The following is a 23,944-nucleotide window of genomic DNA, read 5'->3' as shown; positions in this document are numbered from 1 at the left end:
CCCCGGCTCACTTTCAGATCCATTCCTCAACTCCAGGTGCCTGAATATCTCCAAAGACGCAGATCTGGTCAGGCCTGTCCTCCTCCATGGGCTTGAAGGTCCCTGATATCCTCCACCTGTCCACCTGGCTGTGCCATGCCAAGCTGGGGGCTGGCTATGCTGCAGGTCCAAGTCATTCGTGCAAGGACTACAGTGGTCCAGTTCTGACTTGCCGTGAACCCAAATTCTCTTCTCCCCCAGCCCACCGTCCTGAGATGCCGAAATACTCATTCTTCATGGATGTGGCGCTCTGTGCATCTATCGTCTTACTGCCCCTCCCCTGCTCACTCCACCCTGTCTGTGTTGGGACAAATCCTGGATCCTAGTTATGTCACCAACTCTGGAACCACAGTTAAGACATTGCTTAACCCAGTACTTCCCAGCTTCAGCATCCCACACCAATTACTTCAGAATCTGGGGGTGTGTAGGGAACCTCGATGTGCAAACTTCTCTTCCTACTTCCTCCTATCTTGTCTCACAGGCTTTCTGTCTGCTCAGATTCCCGGAAAGAGCCCGCTCCAAAGCACACACCTTGGTGGGAGCTCCTCTAAGCACTCAGTAAGAGCATGGGCTCACGGTTGCCATGTCAGATCCCGGAAAAATCCCATGAGGGCTGTGCAGCTCAGCATGAGTCAGCAGCCAAGCCTTCTAGTGACCAGCATCAGGCGTGGCCCCTATAGCCAAGCCCCGCCTACTTGGAAGAAGCCCAGGTCTAATTTCACACAGTCTGGTGCTTTAGCTGGGGCTCTGGTCCCGGGCTCACTGCACTCACTGACTAGCCTCATCAGTCTGGCTAGTGAGCACGGTCCTGACGGGAGGGCTGTCTACTTCCATTTCCCGATCCCTGTGAAAGTATGGATTGTTAAAACAGCAAGAGTGTTGGGTCAGGAAGGTAGCCTGAGGCTATGGAAACAAAGAGTTTGGCTTCAGATGCCACCATTCACTAGCATGTGACCTTGGGCCCATGGGTCATTTCATCAGCCCTGACTGGCATTTTCCGGGTCTATAAAATAGAAAACAGCACCCACCCACGCAAAACGCCTAGCATAGAGGGGGGACTACGACAGTCTCCATTTCTGTTCCTTTTCCCCCTCTTCTCCCAGAACAAGCAGGCGACTGCCAGAGTCCTCTCCAGTCTAGACTCCCAGAGAGCAAGTGGGGGCAGATTTGGGATGTGCAATGGGGAGAAAGAAGCCAGGCCTCTAGCTCCTGCGGTGCCTCAGGGCAAGCAGCCACTTTTGCTTAAATTAACATGGAAACTCCAGAAGAGGAAGGCGTTTCCATCTAGAACTGGGCTGTGCTGTATGTGGATGGGGTGTGAGGACGTAAAACCCGCACAATAGGGCAGCTCTGCACACTGGCTCTGTCCACCTTGGTGGCACTGGGGAAGGTTCCTCCACTCTGACCAGGTCCCCCCGACCTGCCCTGCGGCAGGTGAGGCACTCTCGGGAGCCCCAAAACCATGTAAACGAAGCCCGCTTCACTGATCATGGTAAGTCTGTGCTAGGTGACCTACCAAGATCGTAGAATTCCAGCTGGTGTCAGAGGCGGGCACCCAGGGGGTGCCATGAGCATGTGAGTGGGAGCATGGGTGGTGGCGGTGGTGGTGTGTGTGTGGCTGGGATGGTGTAGCACTTACCTTCTGGGGGGCATTGATGACGCCAGTGTTGTAGCCGAACTGCAGGGATCCGAGCACTGCCCCTCCCACGGCCAGCATGAGGCGGCCAGTCACCTTCTGCAGAAGAAGAAATCACAGCGTTACAGACATGTCTGGGCCCTGAGCACTACAGAGCTAAGCCAATGCTGGCAGGGTCTCATGTTCAGATGACTCGCCTAACTCCTGGCAACACACCTATCCTTCTCCCAGGAAACTTGGCTACTTCCTGGCCTCGAGTGCCCAAACCTGCTGAGCTGACTTCTAGACTTTTCTCTTAGGACAGAGGAATCAGGGTCTTCTCCACACAGTTAGAGAGAGGCCTTGAGTTTTCCAGGTCTCATTCCCCAGGTAGAGTGAGGTCTGCACTTCAGGTGGCTCCAGACTCTGGGAGGACCAGGAACCAACCTTCCCTCTTGTGCCAGGGAGGCCAAACTAAAGGAAAGGAACAGTGCAGATGGGGAAGAACAGCTCTGGATCTGAAGCCAAGGGCAATGGTCTAGCCCATGGCAACTACAGCAGGCTGTGCCTCCCTGCGTCCCTACCTTTTATGTGCCTATCTGCAAAATGGGAACAATCACACAGTTCAGCCTTAGAGACAAGGACGCTGCCCTTCCCCACCCTTCCGGGGCCAGAAGCAAAGCTCTGGAATCTCAGAGCAGGAAACCAAAGTTCCAGTCTACTCAGGGGTCTTCAGCAGGACCAGGGTTGGAACTCAGGGCCCTGGAGATGCGATTCAGTGCTCCTCACACCACTGCTCCCATCCCCAAACCATAAGCTTTCAGGGTCACTTGTGCCCGGGTGAAACACCAGCCAGAAATGTGATTCAAACAGTCCATGACCCGAGGTGACTAAGCACTGAATCCTAAGGAGCACAGGGTTGGAGGCAGCAGGTAGGGGAGAGGCCAGCAGGTGAAAGGGCCTTCTTACAGAGGTGAAAGGCCAGTGAGTGTCCACCTGGGCAGACAAAAGGGACTCCTTCCAGCTTTTCAAACGAGGAAGCCAAGAAATGCGACACGAGGCAGGCCCTTCACTGGGTGTGGGAAAGCAGAGCTGGGGAGACATGCCAAAAAAGAAAACAGACAGGAGTCTGCAGATGTAGAACACCTGCACTGGGCTGGGCTGGGCACTGCAGGACCAGAAGGAGAGTCCTGGAATTCTGAGTCGTGTGAGACTCCAGGACAGTGGAGGATCGTCTGAGCCAGACTTTGGCTTGTCTGGGACTCTGGGCCTGTTTCCCCACAGTACCGAGAAGCAGTGCTCACTTCTAGATTGTTAGATAGAGCTGGGCGTAGCTGTTAAGCAGACATGTTCCTAGGTCTTCTCATTTTCCAGAAGCCCGCAGGACAAGGATTGCCAAAGCGACAGTTGTCACATCAGAGGCTGAGAAAGGGGAAGGTCAGTGTCTGCCCCAGCGTGCACAGCAGAATATTGGGGCCTGCCCTCTAATTGTCCGTCTGTCTGTTTCTCCTTGGCTGACCTTGCAAACTCATTCTTTGCGGCTTCCCTTCAATTCCCAAATACCAAAGCGAAAGGCAGGGTCCTCAAAGCTCCGGCCTCCCAGATCTCTAGGGAGCCTCCAGACCCAGGGCTGCTGGTTGAGTGGGCAGCGAGCACATGACAGTCAAGCCAAGGGTCATCAGGTGACCACTGGGACTCAAGAGGCTGTGGTAAACATTAGCGGCAGGGCTCAGTGGTGACAGCTGGGCCCCACCATGTGCCGGGCTGTCTGTGAGGGACATGCGCAGGCTGTTCTCAGGTGCAATACTTAAGGTATGCAAATATTCATTTTTCTAACACATGCTAGAACAGAAATAAAATTAGAACACACCGATGGTTTAGTAATCAATGGCATAGCAATATAATGGAATATTAAAGAATATATCAGATATATTGGTTTGGGACAGTCTCCCAAATACAATCACAATTATAAGTTTAAAAGCCAGCTTCATATTGAATGTCACCTATGATACAAAATAATTAGAGGGAGGAATATATATAAAGGATAATGAAGGTTGAGTATGGTGGGCCCACATCTTTAATCTCAGCACTTGGGAAGCAGAGGCAAGAAGATCTGAGTTCAGGGCTAGCTTAGGCTATATAATAATGAACACTGGGGGTCCTGGGTGGCTGGCCAGAGGTAAGGCAAAAATGATACTTCATTTTAGACCCTTGTGCAGTTCTTGAATTCTGAACATTGTGACTGAACTCAGCTACAACAAATTTTTATGAGCCCAAGATTTCACATTACTTATAACAAAGTATTTTATTATTATATCTCCACAACTAGGCAGGCAGAACATGAGTAGCGGCTGCTGCAATGGGATAGGTGAGGTGCGCACTGGGACAGCAGGCTTGTTTATAGTGAGTCTGGCTCTGAGGACAGAGATCCTTAGGTGTGTCCTTGATAAGGCCCTATTCAACAGGCGGAAGTGAGAGTGAAGGGGGGGATTGGCGCGGAGGGGTGGGAAGCTGCTGGAGAACAAAGACAAACCCCTTCCTAAGGGACTCTGCCACTGGCAGGCCAAGGTCTAACTCCACTGTAGAAGACCTAGAAGACCTGCCTACCAAGTGTGGGGTTACATCTACCTAGGCAGGCTGCCTTGTTAGAACTTTAAACACTCGGTGAAACAGGTCTAGTTGCCATGTGCAAGAACTGGGGCTCAGGACCCAGGAGGCCCATGCCTGAGGCCAAGGAGATGGCTAATAGTCAAGTGAGCTCCTGTGTGGAGGAAGCAGACCCAATGACCATCCAAGGCACCTGGATTTCAGTAGAGGTGCTTGAGGAATTGAGGAGGCTCTGGAAGACACACTTCTTTTTTTTTTTTTTGGTTTTTCAAGACAGGGTTTCTCTGTGGTTTTGGAGACTGTCCTGGAACTAGCTCTTGTAGACCAGGTTGGTCTCGAACTCACAGAGATCCGCCTGCCTCTGCCTCCCGAGTGCTGGGATTAAAGGCGTGCACCACCACCGCCCGGCTGGAAGACACACTTCTAAGTTTGCCCTGTGGGCAATCAAAACTCAAATTCCCAGTAGGTGACATTGGAATCAGCTTGAAGGGCAAGCACCCAGTCTGCCAAGTAGGAAGGCAGCGAGCGGCAGGACTACATTCCAGGTGGACAGCACAGTACGTGCAGAGAGAGGTAGAAACCGGGGTAGCTGATATGGCCAGGTTAAGAAAATGAGTGGTTAGCAAGGCTAAAGGGGAGGAATGGAGCTCCCGCCCCTTGGTAGGCACATGGCCACCGAGATCTGCCACCTGCCCCAGGTCCCCCACATTCCACACCCTGTTTGATCACTGCCGACTTAGAATTAAGGGGAATAAGGTTTGGATACAGTCTACTCATCATTTTACCTTGTTAGGATTTGAGGCAGGCCCTACCTCTGAGCCTTGGTTTTCTAGGGCCTGTGAAATCTCAATCAACAAGTGTTTGCTGAATGAAGTCAGAACAGGAAGCCTCTCTCAGCTCGGCCACAGTAGTCCATCTGCTCCTATTAGCTAGCAGATGAGATTGAAACCCACTCACTCAGCATGTGCTTATCTTTACCAGCCTGTGATGGTTGTGTCTTAGGGAGGGCGGCAAACTGCACCTGAGAACGAGGCATCTTTTAGCACACCCTACACCCTTTCAAGTCTTTCCCTTGGTGTGTGCTCCACAGCCTCTAGCCTAACACACTCATCTGCCAGCGACTGCGGACCCCGAGAAGGAAACCTGGCTTTGCTGCTCCTGCAGCAGAATAATGCCAGGGATGGAAAGGAGTGGAGAACATCCATAAGGACCCACCTCTCAACTTACTGATTGGGTAAAACTCATTCCGTGTATCTTTCATCAGAATGACACCTTGTGTATGCTGGAACATCAGAGCTCTGAGAAGTGGAAATGGCTGACGCTCTTCCCAAGCCCTCTGAGGAGACCTTTGAGTCAGATAACAGACCCCTTAGGTGCTCCATGGGCTCCCAGTTCATCTGAGCTCAGGCACCCGCACAAGAGGCCTTCCATGTCCCCCTCTTCCCTGTCCCAAAAAGCAACTGGTGTAGTATTAGCTTCAGGGACCTTTATTCCCACTAGCTGGGATGACTGAACAGCCCAGGCCACAGTGGATAGCTTTTGATCACTGGTCTTTTCACCCCACCTGTGTGCCCTTCCAGCCTGGCTTGTCGGGGAGCAGACTCTTGGTCAATATTGGCAGAGGGCGGGATGGGACGTGGCATCACCACTAGGAGGCAGAGGCAGGGTGTTTCCTTGTGGGAGGAGAGTCCAAGCTTAGATGTCACTCTATCTTACTCTGCTGCTTCCTGCACGGTCTTTGGGTGTGGGAGCACGAGCCACTGAAGCTTTTTAGTCTTATGGGGCAGGGAGGAGGTCCAGCCCCCTTTACTCATTCATATATATATATGTCTATATATTAGACACACATATATGTATATACACACATATCTTTTCTAAAAATGCATTTGAGCAAAGTTCTGAGTATTCTAAAAAAAAAAAAATCCAAGATATTGCACACCCATGTGCCATGATCATTTGATAGATAAGGAAGGTGAGGTTGGAACAGGGACCCTGGTTTCTTAGCAAGCATAGAGGCTAAGGGCAGGACTAGAGTTCTCCGGACTCCGAGCCTGCTATTTTACTCTGATTCCATCAAGCCTCCCAAATCTTAACAGTGATGCTCTAATCCCACAATGCTGACCTTCATGTGACCTTAGGCCCTGATTCCTCTTGAATCAGTTTCCTTAAAGCCTTCTAGTGGTGTTAAAACTTGCATGACTGTGCAGGCGGTGCACATGGGTCTTTACAGGGGGAGGAAGAGGAACCGGGCACTTATCAGCAGCACCAGTAATGTGTCAGGCACCCTGCCGGGCCTGCTTCCATCCTGGCTGACCACCATGAACATACTCTTTCCCTCTAGAAGAGATTGCTTCTACTTTACCAGAGAATGGCAGGCTCAGAGGAAAAAGCTCCTACCCTGGGGTTCAGGAACTTCTCTGAAGGTTCAAATGGGGGGCAGGGCAAACTCTGGTAGCACATGTTCTGTCCTTCCTGGTCAGGTTCTCCCCACTACTTCCAGGTACTGGTTCCTGAAGGAAACAAGGTTTCTACCTGGTGCTTTCTATGTAGGTCAAACTCCATCCTAGCAGCTAGTTCTGAAGCCAGCAGCCAAGGGCTGGGAACCTTTTGGGCATCTTTGCTGGAGTTTACTCTAAGACAAGGTTGGCTGACAATCACTGCTGGGCAGAGGGACCAGATCCCACCTACCAACTAAGAATGGGCTTTACATTTCTAAAGGGTAGGGCTGAGTTTCATTAAATCAGAATTTCCATGACCATCAACAAAACTCATGTTCATGGTTTCTGTGCCAACTCAGCTGCCGTTGCGGCAAGCCAAGGCAGACAGATCTTGTGGCCCAAAAGCCAACAGCATTTGCTATCCTGCCCTTTATAGACAGTTTGTCTTGCTGAAATGTAGGTCCTTGAGCTGCCGGATGCAAAGTCAATTCCTGAACGGTGCGGGATTTTCAAAGCCTTTCAGGAAAAAATCAAGCCACCCTCCTTAAGTAGCTGAAAAGGGGTGTCTGTCCTTCCTGTGAGGAGCAAAGAAACACCTCCCTGGTCTGTGGGTCAGAGCCTGCAGGGAATAAAGGGACCCTGAAGAAGTTGACACTCTTATGGTACATTTAGTGCTGTGCTGGCACCAACCCAGCTGAGATAAAATTAATTTTTTAATTAGTAATTTATCTTATTTTATTTTTTTTTTGATTTTTCGAGACAGGGTTTCTCCGTAGCTTTTGGTTCCTGTCCTGGAACTAGCTCTTGTAGTCCAGGCTGGCCTCGAACTCACTGAGATCCGCCTACCTCTGCCTCCCGAGTGCTGGGATTAAAGGCGTGCGCCACCAACGCCCGGCTATTAATTTATTTTTATGTTATTTTCACTGTGTATCCGTGTGAGGGTGTCAGATCCCCTGGAACTGGAGTTACAGACAGGTATGAGCTGCCATGTGGGTGCTGGGACTTGAACCTGGGTCCTCTGGAAGAGCAGCCAGTGCTTCTAACTGCTGAACTATCTCTGCAGCCCCGATAAAATTAACTTGCTTGAGATTGGGCATAGACAGGTCACTGCCACCCTCAGCAAGCGTAAGTCCCAGATCTTCCACTTTTGTGGCCGTCTGAAAACCCCTTCCCCTACAGCTTCCTTTCTCCGTGAGGTTCTCCTTAAACATTAGAGTGAAGATTGTGCCTGAACACACGTTCTCTGCACTACCTGAGTGAATGGGATTCGCTTAGAAACTGAAGCAAATCCCTGTCTATGCCATTTGATATTTTAGTTGACAGCCAGAGCAGAAAAAGAAATCATATAATGCATCAGGTGGTGAGCAGAATTTAAAAAAAAAAGTGCAGGGGCCTTGCTTCCCAGTCACAGTGAAGCATGCCTGTAATGGAATAGTATGCAGCTGTTGGAAAGAATGCAAAACATCTGTACGTGCTTGAAATGAAGAGCCTCAGGGTGGCTTGTTAGAAAAAGAAAAACCAAAGCAGAAGCTCCAGGTACAATTATATTGTGTGAGGAAGAGAATTAATGATCTGTACAAGGACATCTCCGGTGCAGACCTTAACCTCAAAATCCTCTGGGCTGCTAGACGTAAGTCAGTGACTTAACTGCGCAGGCACTGAAGTAAGCACCTTGGGCTGGTGAATGGGATAGGTTGTGCAACACAGAAGTGTGAACTATCACCAACATTGCACTCGAGGGTTACAGGGAGTAACTGCTAATTGTGGAAACTGGGAAGAAAGATGCTCTTGTCCTTTGACTTTTCTGGTTCTCTTTGGCTTGCTCCATTACTTCTGTGCTTTTTAAAATCCAATTTTATTTCCCAGAAATATCTGGGAATTTTACTAGATATGGCTCAGAGTCAGGACCTAGCAGGCCCAGTCCACTATCATCAGAAGTATTGGGGAGAATGGCAATCCCCCTATGCAGTACTCTGGGAGACACTGCTCGCAGCTGTGGAAACAGGTCAGCTCTTGTAAATGTTTAGTGGAGAGAGAAGTGACATTATGGTGGGATACCCTCCCTGGTCAGGCAAGATGTGGGTCCAGTTGACTGATATGAGTTGGGCAGGAGCAAGGACAGGGCCAACAGAGTAGACTAACTCACAAGATCTGGTACCGAGAGGCGACTGCCCATGGGCACGACACACTAACAGCTCTGGAGTAAAGAGGGCCTTGAATCTCATACTCTGGCTGTTGGGGTTGGAGGACCTCTTTATGGAGAAGAAGATGGTGGTCCCGAGACCAGAGACCAAGTGTCTGGGTGAGGTTGAAGATGGTCACTATGGTCACGCGGTTCAGGGCGAGCACAATGATGCAGCCCACAATGCTAATGGCAAAGCTGCCTACCGAGCCACTAAGCCAGTGCCCAACTGAAGGAAATCCCCTCAGCAGCTAGCAGTACTATCCAGAGAGCTGATGCTGAGGACTGCCATACCATGCCAGTCACATGACTGACATGGCCACCATAGGCAGTACCCAAAGCTGTGGTAGGGAGAAGCGGTGACCCTAGAGTGTCATGGATATATGGTTAGGATCCTGGAGAGCTACTCAGAGCCACACCGGGAAAGCTGAGCAGGAAGCCATGGCTCAGGTCAGGAGGACAGTCACAGCTTGATGCTCAAGAGGCACTGTTTTCTTCTTCCCTTTAGCCAGGTACCCCACCCCAAGAAAGTCCCGCCCCCTCCAGCAGAGGGCCTTCCAGACACCTGACCCCAGCACATACTCCGCTGTGAAGACAGATCAGAGATTGGGCACTCCTCAAGCTCGCTGCACAAGGTGGCCCGCATCTAACAAACCTGGTGAGCAGAGGCTGGGGACATAAGATACGGTAATAAGGCAGTATCTGAGTACCCCTTCCCTGGACACTCCCAATTTCAGGATAGGGGACATGAGCTGTGAATTAAACAGTTTGGACAGATGTTCTATCCAGCAAATGCCAAGATAATTAAAGCCTTCGTTGGTGGGGGCCTGGCAAGAATGCTCTGCCTTTTCTGGGCATTGAAGCCTTGGCTAAGCAAAAGCCAGGTTCGAGGCCCAGGAGCCCCTGGCTCAGTTACTGCAAAATCTCAAGTTTATGCATAAGCTACTGCCAGGGCTCTGTGGCTGAATGACAGAGCCTCGGGCTCTACTCCACCCCTCCCCGGGAGGGAGGTAACAATTGGAGATTTGTTTTGGGCTAGGCCAGCCTGGACACAACCTCCCTGAGCTGTTGAGTCCGCCAGGAGCTTTTCTGGCCTCCGCCATCCTGGGACAGTGGTTGCTAGACTGAATGGCTTTGTCACCTCTGTACCCAGGAGAGAGGTGAGGGGTGAGGCTGCAGGGCCCCAAGCCAATGCTGCACACTTTCCCCTTTGTTCCAGGCCTCCTAGCTCTGCCAGTCAGCTGGGGGTGGGGGTGGGCTTGATGTTTGTACCCTTGGTGCTGGAGCAGATCTCCGGGCCCTGATACCCTGTAGGAGGCACAGGGTAAAGCTGCGCTCTCTGAAGCCACAAGCTGATTAGCGGGGGATTTGGGACTGACCCAGTGAGGGGCAAGGAAAGGTGGAACCCGAGGGTGGCTCAACCCTGGATGAGGATGGTCTTGAGGCTGTTTACATTGTTTGTATATCTAAGCTGGCCAAGGGAAAAAAAAAGATTTTTCCACTTCTAACAGCTACCTCCCTGGTTGAGGACATGGGACACAGTCTTATCCACAATTACCAGAGAAGAAACCGAGGTTCCAGGAAAGCTACTTCCTTCACAGGTGTCCACCTATATCTAAGGCAAGCTTTACACTCCTACAGTGCCCAGAAATGGCTGTGAAGTCCTGAAGCCCGAGGACTTCTGCCCACTTGGCACTGGTGGGAGATGGGATAAGAGAGGGGATTTCATTGGCCCCGTTGAACACCTCGAATCTTGACAGTTTTGTCTTGGACTTTACTAGCCTCAGTTTCCCCTCTGTAAAAGGAACTGTAAAAGCTAAGGCTGGGCTGTGGTGGCGCATGCCTTTAATCCCAGCACTCAGGAGGCTGAGGCAGGCGGATGTCTGTGAGTTCGAGACCAGCCTGATCTACAGAGCTAGTTCCAGAACAGGCTCCAAAGCTAGAGAAACCCTGTGTTGAATAACAAACAAAAAAAGGGAAGGCTAAACCATGTCTGGGTCTCTTCTTGATGAGTTCCCTTAATGTTCATGCTACCTGCAAAGGTTAGAAAAGCATGTTTTTTGGGGGGTGGGGGTGGGGGGGAGACTCGGCACATAACCTTGACGAAGTCACTTTTCTCTGAACTTTAAGGTCGTCGTGGACTCCCATTCCCCAACAGTGCAGCAGGGAGGGTCTCAAGAGAAAGTGTTTAAAGTAGTTGTGTCTATTCCCTTCACATCACAGGGATGGAACCCAGGGCTACCCCTGAGCTGCGCATGCCCCCAGCACTGGGAGGTGCTTTCCTAATGATCCAAGTACTCAGCAGAAAGCTGAAACAGAAGCCACACTAGATGGCTCAGCTCTGGGCCTGACACCCCGAGCACCACTCACCCTCCCATCCCCCACCCCAGTGGCTGCTATCTCCACACACCAGATTCCAGACCAATGAGAGCTTTAATGAGGCCCCTGAGTAACAACATCCTCGTCCCCCAAAAGCACAGGCAGGTAGGATGCAGGCTTCGGCTGAGACTGAAGGTTACTCAAGGTTACCCAGGGCCCAGCGTGCCATGGGAATTCAAGAAAGCAAGGATGGCTTATGAAACAACTATCGGGACTGGCACACATAATTTGGGTTTGTTCTCCCCAAATTCTACTTATTTGTTTATTTATTTAGGGGCAGGGCCTTAGCTACTAGCTGAAAGTCAACATATACACAAGGCCAGATCAAGCTCAGAGATCCGCTCGCAAGCCTGCCTGGCTTGTTTTTTTTTTAAACTTTTAAGTTACATCTACTTACTTATTTGTGTAGGGCGGAGAGAACAACTTGCAGGAATCGGTTCTCTGCTTCTACCATGTGAGTCCCAGGGATGAACTAAGATCCTCAAGCCTGACAGTAAAGTGCCTTTAGCGGGTCAGCCATCTCTCTAGGCTCCCCCACTGCTCAATTCTAGCCCTCTAGTGATTAAAACTGCCCCCACTCTGCAGCTCAGGCAACTAAGCTCAATGAGGATTCAAAACCTCATCGAGAGTCTCAATTCCGTTTTTCTACCAGTGGATCCTGAAGAACCCCCCCGCCCCTTTTTTTAAGTCCTCTGTTGGGTGAAAAGACTTACCAGTAGCAAAAAGGGCATCAGGGACTAGCCTATGGGCTAGCCTAGCCAGGATGGCCACAAAAAGGGAAATACAGAGGAGGCAAACCCCTGTTGGCCAAGGAGAGCTTGCCCCTCCCTGCTTCCCACTCAGGGGAGTTCATAACTAGAGGAGTGCATCAGAGAAATGCCGGACATTGAAACAGCTTGCCAGGATTCTGTTTTAATGTATAGCACAAAAGGCTATAGCCCTGACTGAGAAATCAGCGGTCTCCAAAGGACTTTTCCCCCAGAATGTACACAAGATAATTAAAACAAACCTAAACTGGGCATGGTAATGCATGCCTTTAATCCCAGCACTGGAAGGCAGAGGCAGGTGAATTTCTGGGTTCAAGGACAGTCTGGTCCACTGGTCTACATAGTGAGTTCCAGGACCCTCTCTCAAAAAAACCAAAGTATTACAGCTGCTCTTTTGCGCTTCCAGCGTCGTTTTATTTAAGCACAAAATCTATTGGTATAAACAGTTCAAGTACATGAATTCATCAGTCCAGATATAAACCACGGGAAGGAGGTATTCCACGGTTTACCGGTGGAACCAGTGGAAGCATTGCTCCAGACACTACAAGGGCTGCCCGAGAAGTTAAGCAAACTCTAAGACACTAGTAAAAAGAGCTCAGACCTTAGGATCTGTGCGACTTTAGGAAACTTACTTCCGTCTGTGTTCCTGGGGAGGAAGCACAGAACGACTTGGAAAAAGCAGTTTAGCCTTGAGCCAGCGGCAGACAATCTTCGCCTTCACTCTTCTGCACTCAGAATATTCACCTTATCCACTCAAGAAATAAGTATTTGGCCGAGTGTGGTGGTGCCTGGGAGGCAGAAGCAGGCGGATCTGAGTTCGAGGCCAGCCTGGTCTATATAGAGTTCTAGGGCAGCCAGGGATGCATAGTAAGACTCTTGTCTCCAAAACAAAATGAAAATAAAATCCAAGGAAAAAAGGCTGACAGATCGACCCGGGTCTGGTAATATAGTAAGACTGTTTCCTTTTGAAGAAGCGGGAGAGAAAAGTTCTATGTGGAGAAACCTAAGATAGCAGTTTAATGGCCTCTGAAAGACTCTGGGCCTCAGTCTTTCGTTTTTTGTATTGTTACTAAGTTACACCGTATCATCGTGGCTCTACAGTCAGTAGGACCACCGGGAGCTAACTAGAGCTCAAGTACCGCTCAGCTCAAGTCCGTGGGGCTAAGGAACAAATCACAGGAGCTCAACAGGCACGGGGGAACCTGGGCTCACACTACCGGGTCCCATCACACACCTTCACTGCCTACAGTAAGGGCAGCCCGGGATTTAGCCCATGTCCGCGCGGTTCTTAGCTTTAAAAAGGGAATGGGGTGGGGGGGAGAGGCTTGAAGGTGCGCATCATTTTGCCTCCCTATACTAAGATGGGAAAATCCAAATGTTTAAAAATTTTAAAAAGCGACTAGAACAAACTCTACACAAAGCGAAGGCGCGACAGGAAAGAAACAATGTCGCACACTCAGGAGGGGTACAGTAAATCGGCCCCCTGCGGGGCAAGCCAGTTCACTGGTGCTGAGAGATCCTATTTAGACAGCGGCTAGCCTGGGGGAAAGGCCCCACATCCCCGGAGGACTGCGCAGCGTGCAGTCCCCAGACCCAGGCCTGGAGGAAGTGCCTCTCCTCCTGGCCACCCCCAAGGCCCGGGTTCCGGGCGCGGCGCGGGCTCCGGGCGGGTCCCGCCTCCTCCGCGCCCTGCCGGGGCCCGGCCGGGGGCTCGGCCCTCTTAGCCAATGGGCGCCGCGTTCCGGCCCCCTCCCCCGCGCGGGAGGAGCCGCCGAGGTCGTGTGCGACGTGCGGTTCCTGAGCCCCTGATCCGCGGCCCCCGCCCCGACCGCGTGAAGCCCGGGACGGCCGCGTGAAGCGCGCGAGGCCTCGGACGGGCTCCCGGCCCCGGCGCTAGGCAGCACATCTCCGCCCGGGGCGCACAGCCCCGTTATCCTCACCTTGCTGCTGGGCTCCATGGCCGCTCTGCGATCGTGGCTCTAGCTGTGCCGGCTACGAGACGGGAAAAAGGCGTGCTCTGACTCTGCGTCTCCCGCCGGATCTCCACGCCTTGGCGCACTTGGGACCACTTGGCTTAGACCAGAACTCCACGAGCGATTCCTCCACTCAGTTCCTAGCAGAAGCGCGGAGCAAGTCTTTTTATAGGACCGTCGCCATTGGCCTGCGCTGCGGGGGAGGGGCCCGGAGTGGGTGGAGCCTGAGCAGCACGTCCGGGGCGGGGCTCCTAGGGGCGTGGTTCTTTCGGGAGGGGCGAAGGGCTCCTGACCGCAGCCCAGGCTTTGGATGCTCAATTCCCCGGTCCCGGGAGCGCGGGGCACCTGTTGGGGGCGCTCGCTGTGTGTCTCTGGGCTGGTGCGCGCACCTCTCTGAGTCTCAGCGGCCGCTAGCAAAAAGGTAGCGCTTAGCACCGGGATGTAATGCCCCACCGGGACTCCGGCTTCCTCCCTCGACTGCCGGATAACTTTGGTAAACTGGGGATAATAATAGTACAACCTTTTGGGTTCTTAGGAAGATTAAGCGAGTTAATATTTGGAGCGTGTTTACATCGCGTCTGTTACGTGTAAATTGGTATTAAATTTATTACAGAGACCACGGGAGGTCTGACTCCCGAGGCAGGGTTTTTCCCTCTCCGTCCTCTGTATTTCTGTTCCAAAGCCCAAGCTCCTCTTTTGCTCCTAGAAACCATGCTCACTGCTTCTCTAGGCTATAAAAACCACCACTTCCCTCTATATCTGACTCTGTGACACCTAAGTGTTAAGACCTGGGAAGCTGGGTGCCTAAATGGTTAAGGACACAGAAGACCTTTATCATTGTACCAGCTCACCTACAAACCGGCTCTAACTGATCCTGGGCAAGCTCTAGGCCAGTAAGCCAGTTTTCTTTTGGATAAAATGGAATTCCTATCAAACCCTGTGCTATCAGCATTACAGGTGAGCTCCCGAGGACGGCAGCCACAGCCTCTACAGTGGTGGCACTGTGCTCATCGGAGTTTACTTTCTTTTCTAGAGGCGATGGAGGGACCTCCAGTTCAAGCTTCTCATCTAGGTCCAGCTGAGGGAGGGATCTGGGAGAAGTTAGTTTCTGTTAGAGACAGAAAGCTGAGCTGTGTGCCAGTTGCTGGCCTAGGGGGCACCCTGCTTGGGCATGGCTCTCTGAAAGGAAAAGCACCTCCTCTCACTTTGCACACCACCTCACCCCCTTTCTTCCCCTGCTGTCTCCAAGACCTGTTCTGCTCACTTCCTCTGACCCTGAACCCTGTTCCTTTCTTTCCCTCGGTACATCCGATGTCACGATGTCATGGCCGGAGCAAGGCCCGAGCCTGCTCATCCAGGCCCTTCCTTAGGGCACCAGTTCAGGAACTCCACCTCCTCATCGTAAGAGCACATGTCTGTCTCTCAGCCAACAAGTCACACTCACCAATCAGTCACTTTCTTCTCTGCCATGGTCCTATGCTAGTCAGTTTCCCAGGGACAGAGGCAGGAGAGCCTACTTCTTCAGGGAGTCCCCCAAGCTGGAGGGACAGTGGGGGTGGGAGTATAAAACACGGCCAAGGGAGAATATAGGGCAAGTCTCCAGAAAGAACGGGGTGGGAGGAGGCAGGACATAGCCCTTTGGGAAGGGGAGGTGATGCAGAGCAGGGTTTGGAAGGTAGAACAGGAACTCAATGGGTGGCCAGATGGGAAAACCATTCTTGACAGAGGGAAGAGGAGGTACAAAGGCAGCAGACAGACTGATTTCAGAAAGAAAGAGTATCTCTAGACAGTACCCTGAACCACAAGTTTCAGACTTCGGAGTCCCAGTCCGCAACTTGCTTGCCAAACATCTGAGCACTCTCTCCTCAGCTTCAAAACCCACATCTCTAAAATGGGTCTAACAGTCTCCTCCTGGGGTGGATAAGGGTCTGTAAAAGAAATTGCACAAATTCTTTTTTTTTTTTTTTGAGACAGCTGTCCTGGAGTTCTTCAGATTCACAGAGATTCACGTGTTTACCAAGTACTGGGATTAAAGGCTTGAACTACCAGAACCCTGATCAAACTGCACTGACTCCTGGTGTCAGCATTCCCAGTCCAGTCCCATGTTCCCATGGCACTCAAGGAAGAGCAGAGTAGCCAGGAAAACAACTTTACTTTTCCCCCATCTCACCATACCTGCCCAGACACAGATCCCATTGTCTGCTTGGAATTCCACTTCTGTCCTCCTCTGTAAATGTTTTATGGCCCCTGGAGGCTACTGTTTAGAGGCAAATTAGAGCTATGGATACTGGATCAGAGGTTAGATTCTTAGGTGGACTATTATCTTGGAGACTCAGTCCTTGGAAACAGAATTTAACCCTGTCTAGGGAGAGAACACCAGAAGAAAACCCAAGAGATGTGTAAAGCCTTAGCAGAAGGACTTGCCACAGAGGGAAGGATGTGGGCAGAAGCCAGGAGAAGTGGCTCTTTGTGGTGTGATTGGCTTTTAGGAATTGGGGGTGGGGAGGCGGGGGAACAGAGAGAAGAGGTAATTGCAAAGACCCCTGGATGCCTTCTGGTAGAGGCCAGAGCTTTATTTATTGGGTGGGTAGTGGGGAGCCACAGAGAGTTTCAGAGAGAAAGAACCCAATGACATCTGGATCTCCAAACTCTCCCCTACCTGAGGCTCCTAAAGGGCTTGTGGGACGGAGGTGGGGTCCCACAGCGCCCCTCCTCCCAACCTGGTGAGACTCCCTAGTCGCTCCCTACACTGGCAGCTTTGTTCCCTGGAGGCTGACTTCAGCCCTTAAAGGAACGCAGTCTTTTCTGGGTTGCTTCCAAGCTGCTCCAGCCTCAGCCAGTCTGGAAAGAAAAAAGAGGTCCCGGGATTGGCGGGAAGGTACCAGGTGCCTAGAATGATGCGGGCAGCTGCCGGCCTGATGCGTGTCTGACAGCACGCCTGTGGGTTTGGAGTCTTAGAAATGGGCGGTGCTTTACGGGGCGGGCCCTAGCGGCTACCGAGTAAGAAGAGTGAGTAAGACAGCCCGGAAAAGGCTCTGTTGCCTTTAAAGGCAAGTGTCCCCGGTAGGGCGCGAAGGCTTTGCTGAATCAGTGGCAGCTGATGCAAGGGGCTCAGGCAGGGGCTGGGGTGGGGAACCCCTAATCCGAAAGCTATTTTGCAACTCAAATCCTCCCGTGCTGGAGGAAAGCATGGTCTAGAACTCCCGAGAGGGCAAGCTGGGCCATGCAGGACACTTCTCTGTGTTAATATTTTATTCTGTTTTGCACACTTGCTCCCAGCTCAGTGGGCATCCATTCCTTATCCTTTTGCGTGCCTCTCTGCAAGTGCCACCACCTATTCATCGATCTGGGGGAGATGCTGAAGGAACCCTTCCCCACCGTTTGCTGACCTCTAGAACTGGCAGTCTAGCTGCCTCCAGGACAGTGTTCTGGGTGTCCCACAGGTGTGCACACTCACCGTGCTTAAAACTGGACTCATCACTGCACCCTCTGTCCTCCAAGTACCCCAAAGATGGTACCTCCAAACTGCCCTACTCAGCTACTTGGCGGCCACCAGACTCCTCACCCTGATTACCCTAGTCCAGCCAATTTTGTGGCTTCTGCCTCCCTGACTTCCTCTCCACTCCTACCCTGCATCAGATAGAGCCATTTCTCAGTGATCTTCACACATGCCATGGCCTTTGTCTCTCAAAAAACGTCACTCCCTGCTTTAAGCATTTTCTCGTGACATATGACAACGTGGCTAACTCTTACAGGCATCACCTGAAGGGCCATATGCAAAAGTAATGTGCCTATAGTCACATAACATGCAAAACATTCCTGAGCTCAAAGCAGCTCCTCCGGATAGCAGTTCTGTCTGGAAGGGAGGGGCTCCGCTGGGAGGGGGGCTGCTGGGTAATCAGGGTGAGGCAGGCAGGGAACAAATCAGCAGTCCTGGTGTTTTTCTCTTTGCCCTGAGCTTTTATATGACTCAGCATCTCACAGTAACCAATTCCATCTTTATTGAAAATTTTGATACTTTGTTATCCTGGAGTTTTCTGTTTTCATATTGGTTTTGATTTCTCATAAATATGGCATTAAGGACTGGGACTGCACCTAAGTGGTAGAGTGTCTGCCGAGCCTGGATTTGATTTCCCAGCACTAGAATAAAAAATTGCATTAATATTATTGTTTATCTTCACAACTGGGTTTTGGGGCACCCCTGCCTTGAACTTTACTTGGGAAGGAAGGAAGGGTCGTCTGGCCACACCCGACACCCGATTCTGGTGATAATGTGCTTCATGGGGATGCTGGGTACACAGGTGTGTTCCATTTGTGAAAATACTGAGCTGTGTGTGTTTCTAATTTCTGCATTTGCCAGAATGTATATCGGGCTTCTGTTCCTTTTTACTTAGAACCTTTACATGGCTTTAACGAAATGTCCCTTGCTGGTGTCTTCCAGTATCCCAAGACCCCAAACCAACAGCTGCTACACACTGGGTCTCTTAACATATTTCTGTTTTATTTGGAATCTTTTTCATTTGTTAGTTTGTTTTTCAGACAGAGTTGCATTGTGTCCAACTCATAATCCTCCTGCCTCAGCCTCCAAGTGAACCACTACCTCTTGTTTTTTTGTAAGTTTGTTAAATGAAACAATACAATAATCCAGTTGATTTAATCTCAGGAATTCTATGAGATGAATCGTTTCCCCTCTATTTTCCAAAGGATAAAAGAAAAAAAACCTCTACGCAGTCAACAAATTTGCCCAAATCCTATAGGTAGTAAATATGAGTTTTTAGAATCTAGGCTTTAAAACCATGGGGCCAGCAAGATGGCTCACTGGATAAAAGTGCTTGCTGTGCAAGGCTTTGCTGGAGTTCAAACACTAGAGCCTATTTTAAAAGCCAGAGGCTGCATCTGCAAACCCAGCACATCCAGATGGCATGGGAGGTGGAGACAGCAGCTCCCGCTGGCAAAACAATGGCAGAAGCAAGAGAGAGACCCTGCTTCAAAAGCAAGGGGGAAGTTAGAAGGGGAGAGAGTAACAAAATTTGCTATATATATATATATATATATATATATATATATATATATATATCACAGAAAGAGAGAGAGAGACAGACAGACAGACATAAAATTTAAAAACAAAGTAAAAGGAGAGATGGGGCTGTGGAAAAGTTGCCCTTTGACCTCTGCATGCTGTAACTCCCACACTCCCACACGAATCTTTAAAATAAATAGAGACTGGACCAGCAGCACCTTGTCTAGGCCGCCGACCCAGTACCAACCAAGCCCTTGCCTAGCCTGGTTCTAATCACTCAGATTACAATTATTCGGGCCTTATCTTCCCTGCGATAACTGCCTCCCTAGGGCAAGCGCTCTAGCGCTTCCAGCTTCCTCTGTCCAGCAAGTTAGTTGGCACCGGAAATGACCTATAAATGCTTGGTGAGTGACAGATGAAGGCTAAATGAAGGTGGAGGTGACAAGGTGTGGAGGAGATTCGGAGACCTGCTTCGCGGTGTGATTTGGGTGTGTGACCTGACCTGCGTCTTCCAGACACATCATGAGAATAGCTCCACCGGAAGAACTGATATGGAATGAGAAAGTGGCTGTCAGCTGACACGTGGTCTCGCCATCCAAGTACCTGGAGAATGGTAGCCTTTATATCCAGGTTTTTAGATCCTCAAAGCCCTGTTTACTTCTGGGGTGCAGGCTTCTGTCTCTTGCAATTTCTATATGTTGGTTTTCTTTTTCCTAGGGGCCTTTGAGGTTGGAGAGAGGGTTGGATGTGGCCCCCACACCTCTATTCCTCAAGCCTTCAGGAAGAGCAGAGTGCCAGGAGTCGGAAGTCTGAATTTATCGCCAGCGGTGTTATTTTAGGTCAGTTACTCCTTCCCTGGGAGGTGGGTTCTATGTCTTGCCCTGGGCCTAGCACACAGTAGGCCTTCCGTAAAGATTGGGTGTGAGGAGCAATGAGGAAGATAGCCTGAGGAGCTCGGAGCCGATGGGAAGACAGACAGCCAGGCTTGGCTCGCTTGCTCTGAGAACTGACTTCTACAGAGGTGTGGACTGGGCATGTAACCAACAAGACACCTTCCCACAAAGCTGCTCCCCCCACCCCACACCTTTACAGGGCAGGCAAGGCAGGTCGAGGAAGCTGTAGCAAGGACATTAAGCTGCTGCTGGAGGCCATGGTGAGAGAGGAATTTAGTAGCAAATAGAAGACATGAAACGTGGGCATTTTTACTTCTAGAATATACCGTGCAGCAATTTAGACCCCAAAGAAACACATAACTCACCCCTAACAGGGCAGATCATCACGGGTTAGCCCGTGTTCATCTTTCCTGGCTGTCCCCAGAGCCCCCACCTGGATGTGTCCCGGTAGTCAGAGGCACGTTCCTCAGGGAGCGCTGGGTGACTCACCCTGACGCAGGAGCTGACTCATGCCGTAGAAGAGGGAGAGTGAGATCCCATCTTTATGGAAGTTTGAAATGACTGTTGCAGATCCAGGACAGTCTAGCGTCTATGACAGGGTGACTACTCTGGCTGGGGATTCAAAAGGAGGGAGATTTGCTTGAGTCTGGGCGCCCTGACAAGTTTGCTGGGTGACTTCAGGCTAGTCTATCCCCCAGACTCTTCAGCTTTATAGTGGGAAGCATCGCCACAGGTGATCCCTTTCCCAGTCACAAACACAGCAGACAGAGGCCCTCTCTGTGTGGGGACCTGGTGACGCAATGCCACACAGAGCACGTGTGTACTGCCATGGAAAGGAAGCCAAGATACTCTGGAGTAGAAAAGCAGGTTACAAAGCTGTAAATTTGTCATGATTTCAAACACAAATAATCCAAGCCAGGCAGTGGTGGTGCACTCCTTTAGTCCCAGCACTCAGGAGCCAGAGGCAGGTAGATCTATGGGTTCAAGGCCAGCCTGCTCCACAGAGTGAGTTCCAGGACAGCAAGGTCTACACAGAGAAACCCTGTCTTGAGAAAACAACATAAAATGTAAATAATCCAGGGGTAGTTTACTCACCTGTAATCTCAGAATTTGGGAGACCGAGGCAGGAGGATTGTCCTTAGTTTGAGGCCAGCCTGGGTTACAGAGTGAAGCTATACCTGTGCCTCATAGTTAGCTTTCTGTAGCTACAAGCTAAATGTCAACTGAAGTTACCTATGGGAAGTAAAACTAGGGATGGTTTTTGTTTTCTTTTGAAATAATTTTTCTGTTTTTTCTGTCAGGAACGAGTAGCCATTGAATAATTTTTTTCCTAACAGGAAAATGAACACACACACACACTATATATATACATATATGAGTATTAATTATGCTCCTGCTGGTATTTGTGAAAGCCGCACAATCAGGGTAGGTCTAGTAAACTGGGGTTGCTCAGAGCTCTGCCTCCCTGGGGCTCACAAGGGTGGGGACTCACATTGAAGCCATTTCAGGAGAAGTCTGTATGCTCTCTGAAGACTAGACATGACAACAGCTGTGTTGCTTCAGCCACAAGGCAGGAGAGAAAGCACCTCCAAACTTTTAAACAAAGCTTTAAACAGCAAGGATTGCACATGGCATCAGCAGAGGTCACTCATGTAGCTGTGTTTCTAGACACACGGTTGGGTCCCCCTTTCTACTGTGTATTGTATCCTCCTCTGTCTGTTGCAGGATAGCCCGGCTTCCTTGTAGCCTGGCAGCTGCGTGTTAGGAAGACAAGCCCCAATGTGATAAACTTATTGGTTTATTGGCCAGCCATATCAATGTAGATCATTCTGGGTTTAGATTGCTGCCACTTGACCAATAATGACCAATGAACATGTCCCTGCAAGCAGAACTTTCCCAATACAATGGATATATATATTTTTGAGACAGTATCTTACATTGCCCAGGCTGTAGCCAAGGATGACCTTGGACTCCTGGCCTTCTAGACTCTAGCTCCCAAGTGCTAGGATTATAGCCCTGTGCCACTGCATCAGGCCCAACATAGTTTTTAACTACTGACAGCCTATTGGTTGAAATTAGGCTCCACTGAAATACTTCAGGGAGTTTTCCTCTGGAGACAATTATAAATAACTCTATAAACGGAAATATAAAGATTGCAACATAAATTTCTGTAGGGAAGGAATTACAAGGTGAAAAGATAGGAGTAATTTTTAAGATTTTGACATATTATGCTTCAAGAATTATACGTTTTTCAGGGTGTGGTGGCTTATACTTGTAATCCTAATGTTCAAGAGGATGAGGCAGGAGGATTATGAAAAAGCTTGAGGTGGGCCAGGGCTACAAGGTAAAACCTTGTCTCAAAGCCTAATTTTTATTTTTTAACATCTCATTCTTCTGCCTGCTGACGTATGAGCTTTCCTTCAGATCTGCCTTGCTGCATGTTGAATTCGAGAGTGAAGACACCCAGGTTTCATATCTTCAGTGTGCCCCCACCTGTCTGTCCTATTTGGTTGTTATTGTTGTTTGTCAACTTGACTCAAGCTCGCGTTATCTGGGAAGAGGACTCTAAATTGAAAAAATGTCTTCATAAACACTGGCTTATAGGTAAGTCTGTAGAGATTTTTTTTTTTGAGACAGGGTCTCTGTATGTAACCCTGGTTGTTCTGTAGACTCACTCTAAAGACCAGGCTGGCCTTGAAACTTCAGAGAGCCACCTGCCTCTACCTCCAGAGTGCTGGGATTAAAGGGCCACACCGCCACGACCTTCCAGCATTTTTTTGATTAATGATTGATATGGAAAGGCCTAGCCAACCATGAGTGGTACCAACCCGGGACAGGTGGTCCTAGGGTCTATAAGAAAGCACGCTGAACATGACTTGGGGAGCAAGCCAGTAAACGGCGTTCTCCCACGCCTTCTGTTTCAGTTTCTGCTTCCAGATTCCTGCCTTGAGTTCCTGCCCTGACTTCCCTCAGTGATGGAGTATGACCTGAGAATTGTAAAACAAACAAATAAACCCTTTTCTCCCCAAGTTGCTTTTGGTCATGATCAGGTCCTGGAAGCCTGTCAGGGGTGATGACGGGATGAAGAAAGGACGGACGCACATACAGAAAATCTGGGAAGGGGTGGGTTGTGAGTTCTGATGAAATCACATCACCTCTACCAGCAGCAACCCAGAAACTGATGCCTTGATTTTATCCCTCTGAATGGAGGAGGTGGGTTTCAGGAGGCGGTCTCTGTAGGGGCTGCCTCAGGTGCATCATCCCGGAGGAGGAAGCTGTGGCTGATTCTTTCTATACAGGCTGCTCAGTTGTCCACAGCGCTCATCCTTGGGCCGGAGGAAGGCTTTGCCATCCGTCTATGAGTCTGAAGCACTGGGCTCCTCATCATGGCTGTGCTCATGTCAACAGCACGTCCACTCAGGACTTCATCTGTTCCTCGCACGTGGTGATTTATCACAGCAACAGAAACCCTAACAGGGATACCGCTCTTTCACAGTCCACATCAATCCCAAGTGTCCTTTAAGTCTTTGACAGTTGGGTCCATGAGAAACGGTGTCTTATTATTCTTAAGAGAGAGAAGATTCAAAGTGGCTCTAAGCCAAATGCAGTTTGTGATCAGCTCTGTGGCAGAGGGCTTGCCTATCCCCGCCTGGGTAGGCAAGCTGGAAATAAACAAGAGTACTTGGTTTTAAAGTAGAGACAGTGAGAGCAAGGTACAAGACACACAGGGACACACTGGGAAACCAGCGCTCCGTGCTGACAGTCAGGCTCCTGGCAGTGGGTCTAAGGTCACCGTCTTCGTAGTGCCAGCTACTGGGACAAGCCCACTGATTTCCTGTCCTGTATCTGTGGACTTTCCGGTGGGAACAGGACATGTGGCCTCACCTGCCACACCTGTCCTGTTGTGATTGTTCCCTCTGACCCAGTCTGGAGGACCTGGGCTGTAGCTGGGCCTGGCCATTACAGAAGACGGTATAACAAGAGGCATATAAGGTGGAGTCCTGGGATAAATCTTATCCTCAGAAACTCAT

At 50.3% G+C, this 23,944-nt stretch overlaps 1 protein-coding gene and 1 long non-coding RNA gene across 2 annotated transcripts in view; one reads left to right on the top strand and one right to left on the bottom strand.

The window, feature by feature from the left end:
- Slc2a1 (solute carrier family 2 member 1) overlaps positions 1-14,164 on the bottom strand; it is a 28,688-nt gene extending 14,524 nt beyond the window's left edge. The window contains exons 1-2 of the mRNA XM_075944783.1: positions 13,968-14,164; positions 1,679-1,774 (exon numbers count right to left, since the gene is read on the bottom strand). Of these exons, the coding sequence (XP_075800898.1) occupies positions 1,679-1,774; positions 13,968-13,985 (114 nt within the window). The 5' untranslated portion in view covers positions 13,986-14,164. The remainder of the gene's footprint in view (positions 1-1,678; positions 1,775-13,967) is intronic.
- A 5,315-nt stretch (positions 14,165-19,479) lies between these two features.
- On the top strand, positions 19,480-22,934 carry LOC142833379 (uncharacterized). Its single transcript, XR_012907394.1, has 4 exons — positions 19,480-19,633; positions 19,738-19,859; positions 22,338-22,517; positions 22,838-22,934. It is a non-coding gene; the product is annotated as an uncharacterized LOC142833379 (long non-coding RNA).
- The last annotated feature ends 1,010 nt before the right edge of the window (positions 22,935-23,944 follow it).

Source organism: Microtus pennsylvanicus, chromosome 13, assembly GCF_037038515.1.
Source record: "Microtus pennsylvanicus isolate mMicPen1 chromosome 13, mMicPen1.hap1, whole genome shotgun sequence".
Classification (NCBI taxonomy): domain Eukaryota; kingdom Metazoa; phylum Chordata; class Mammalia; order Rodentia; family Cricetidae; genus Microtus; species Microtus pennsylvanicus.
Note: the sequence above shows the minus strand (reverse complement) of the source record. Positions and strands in the feature narration are given on the sequence as shown.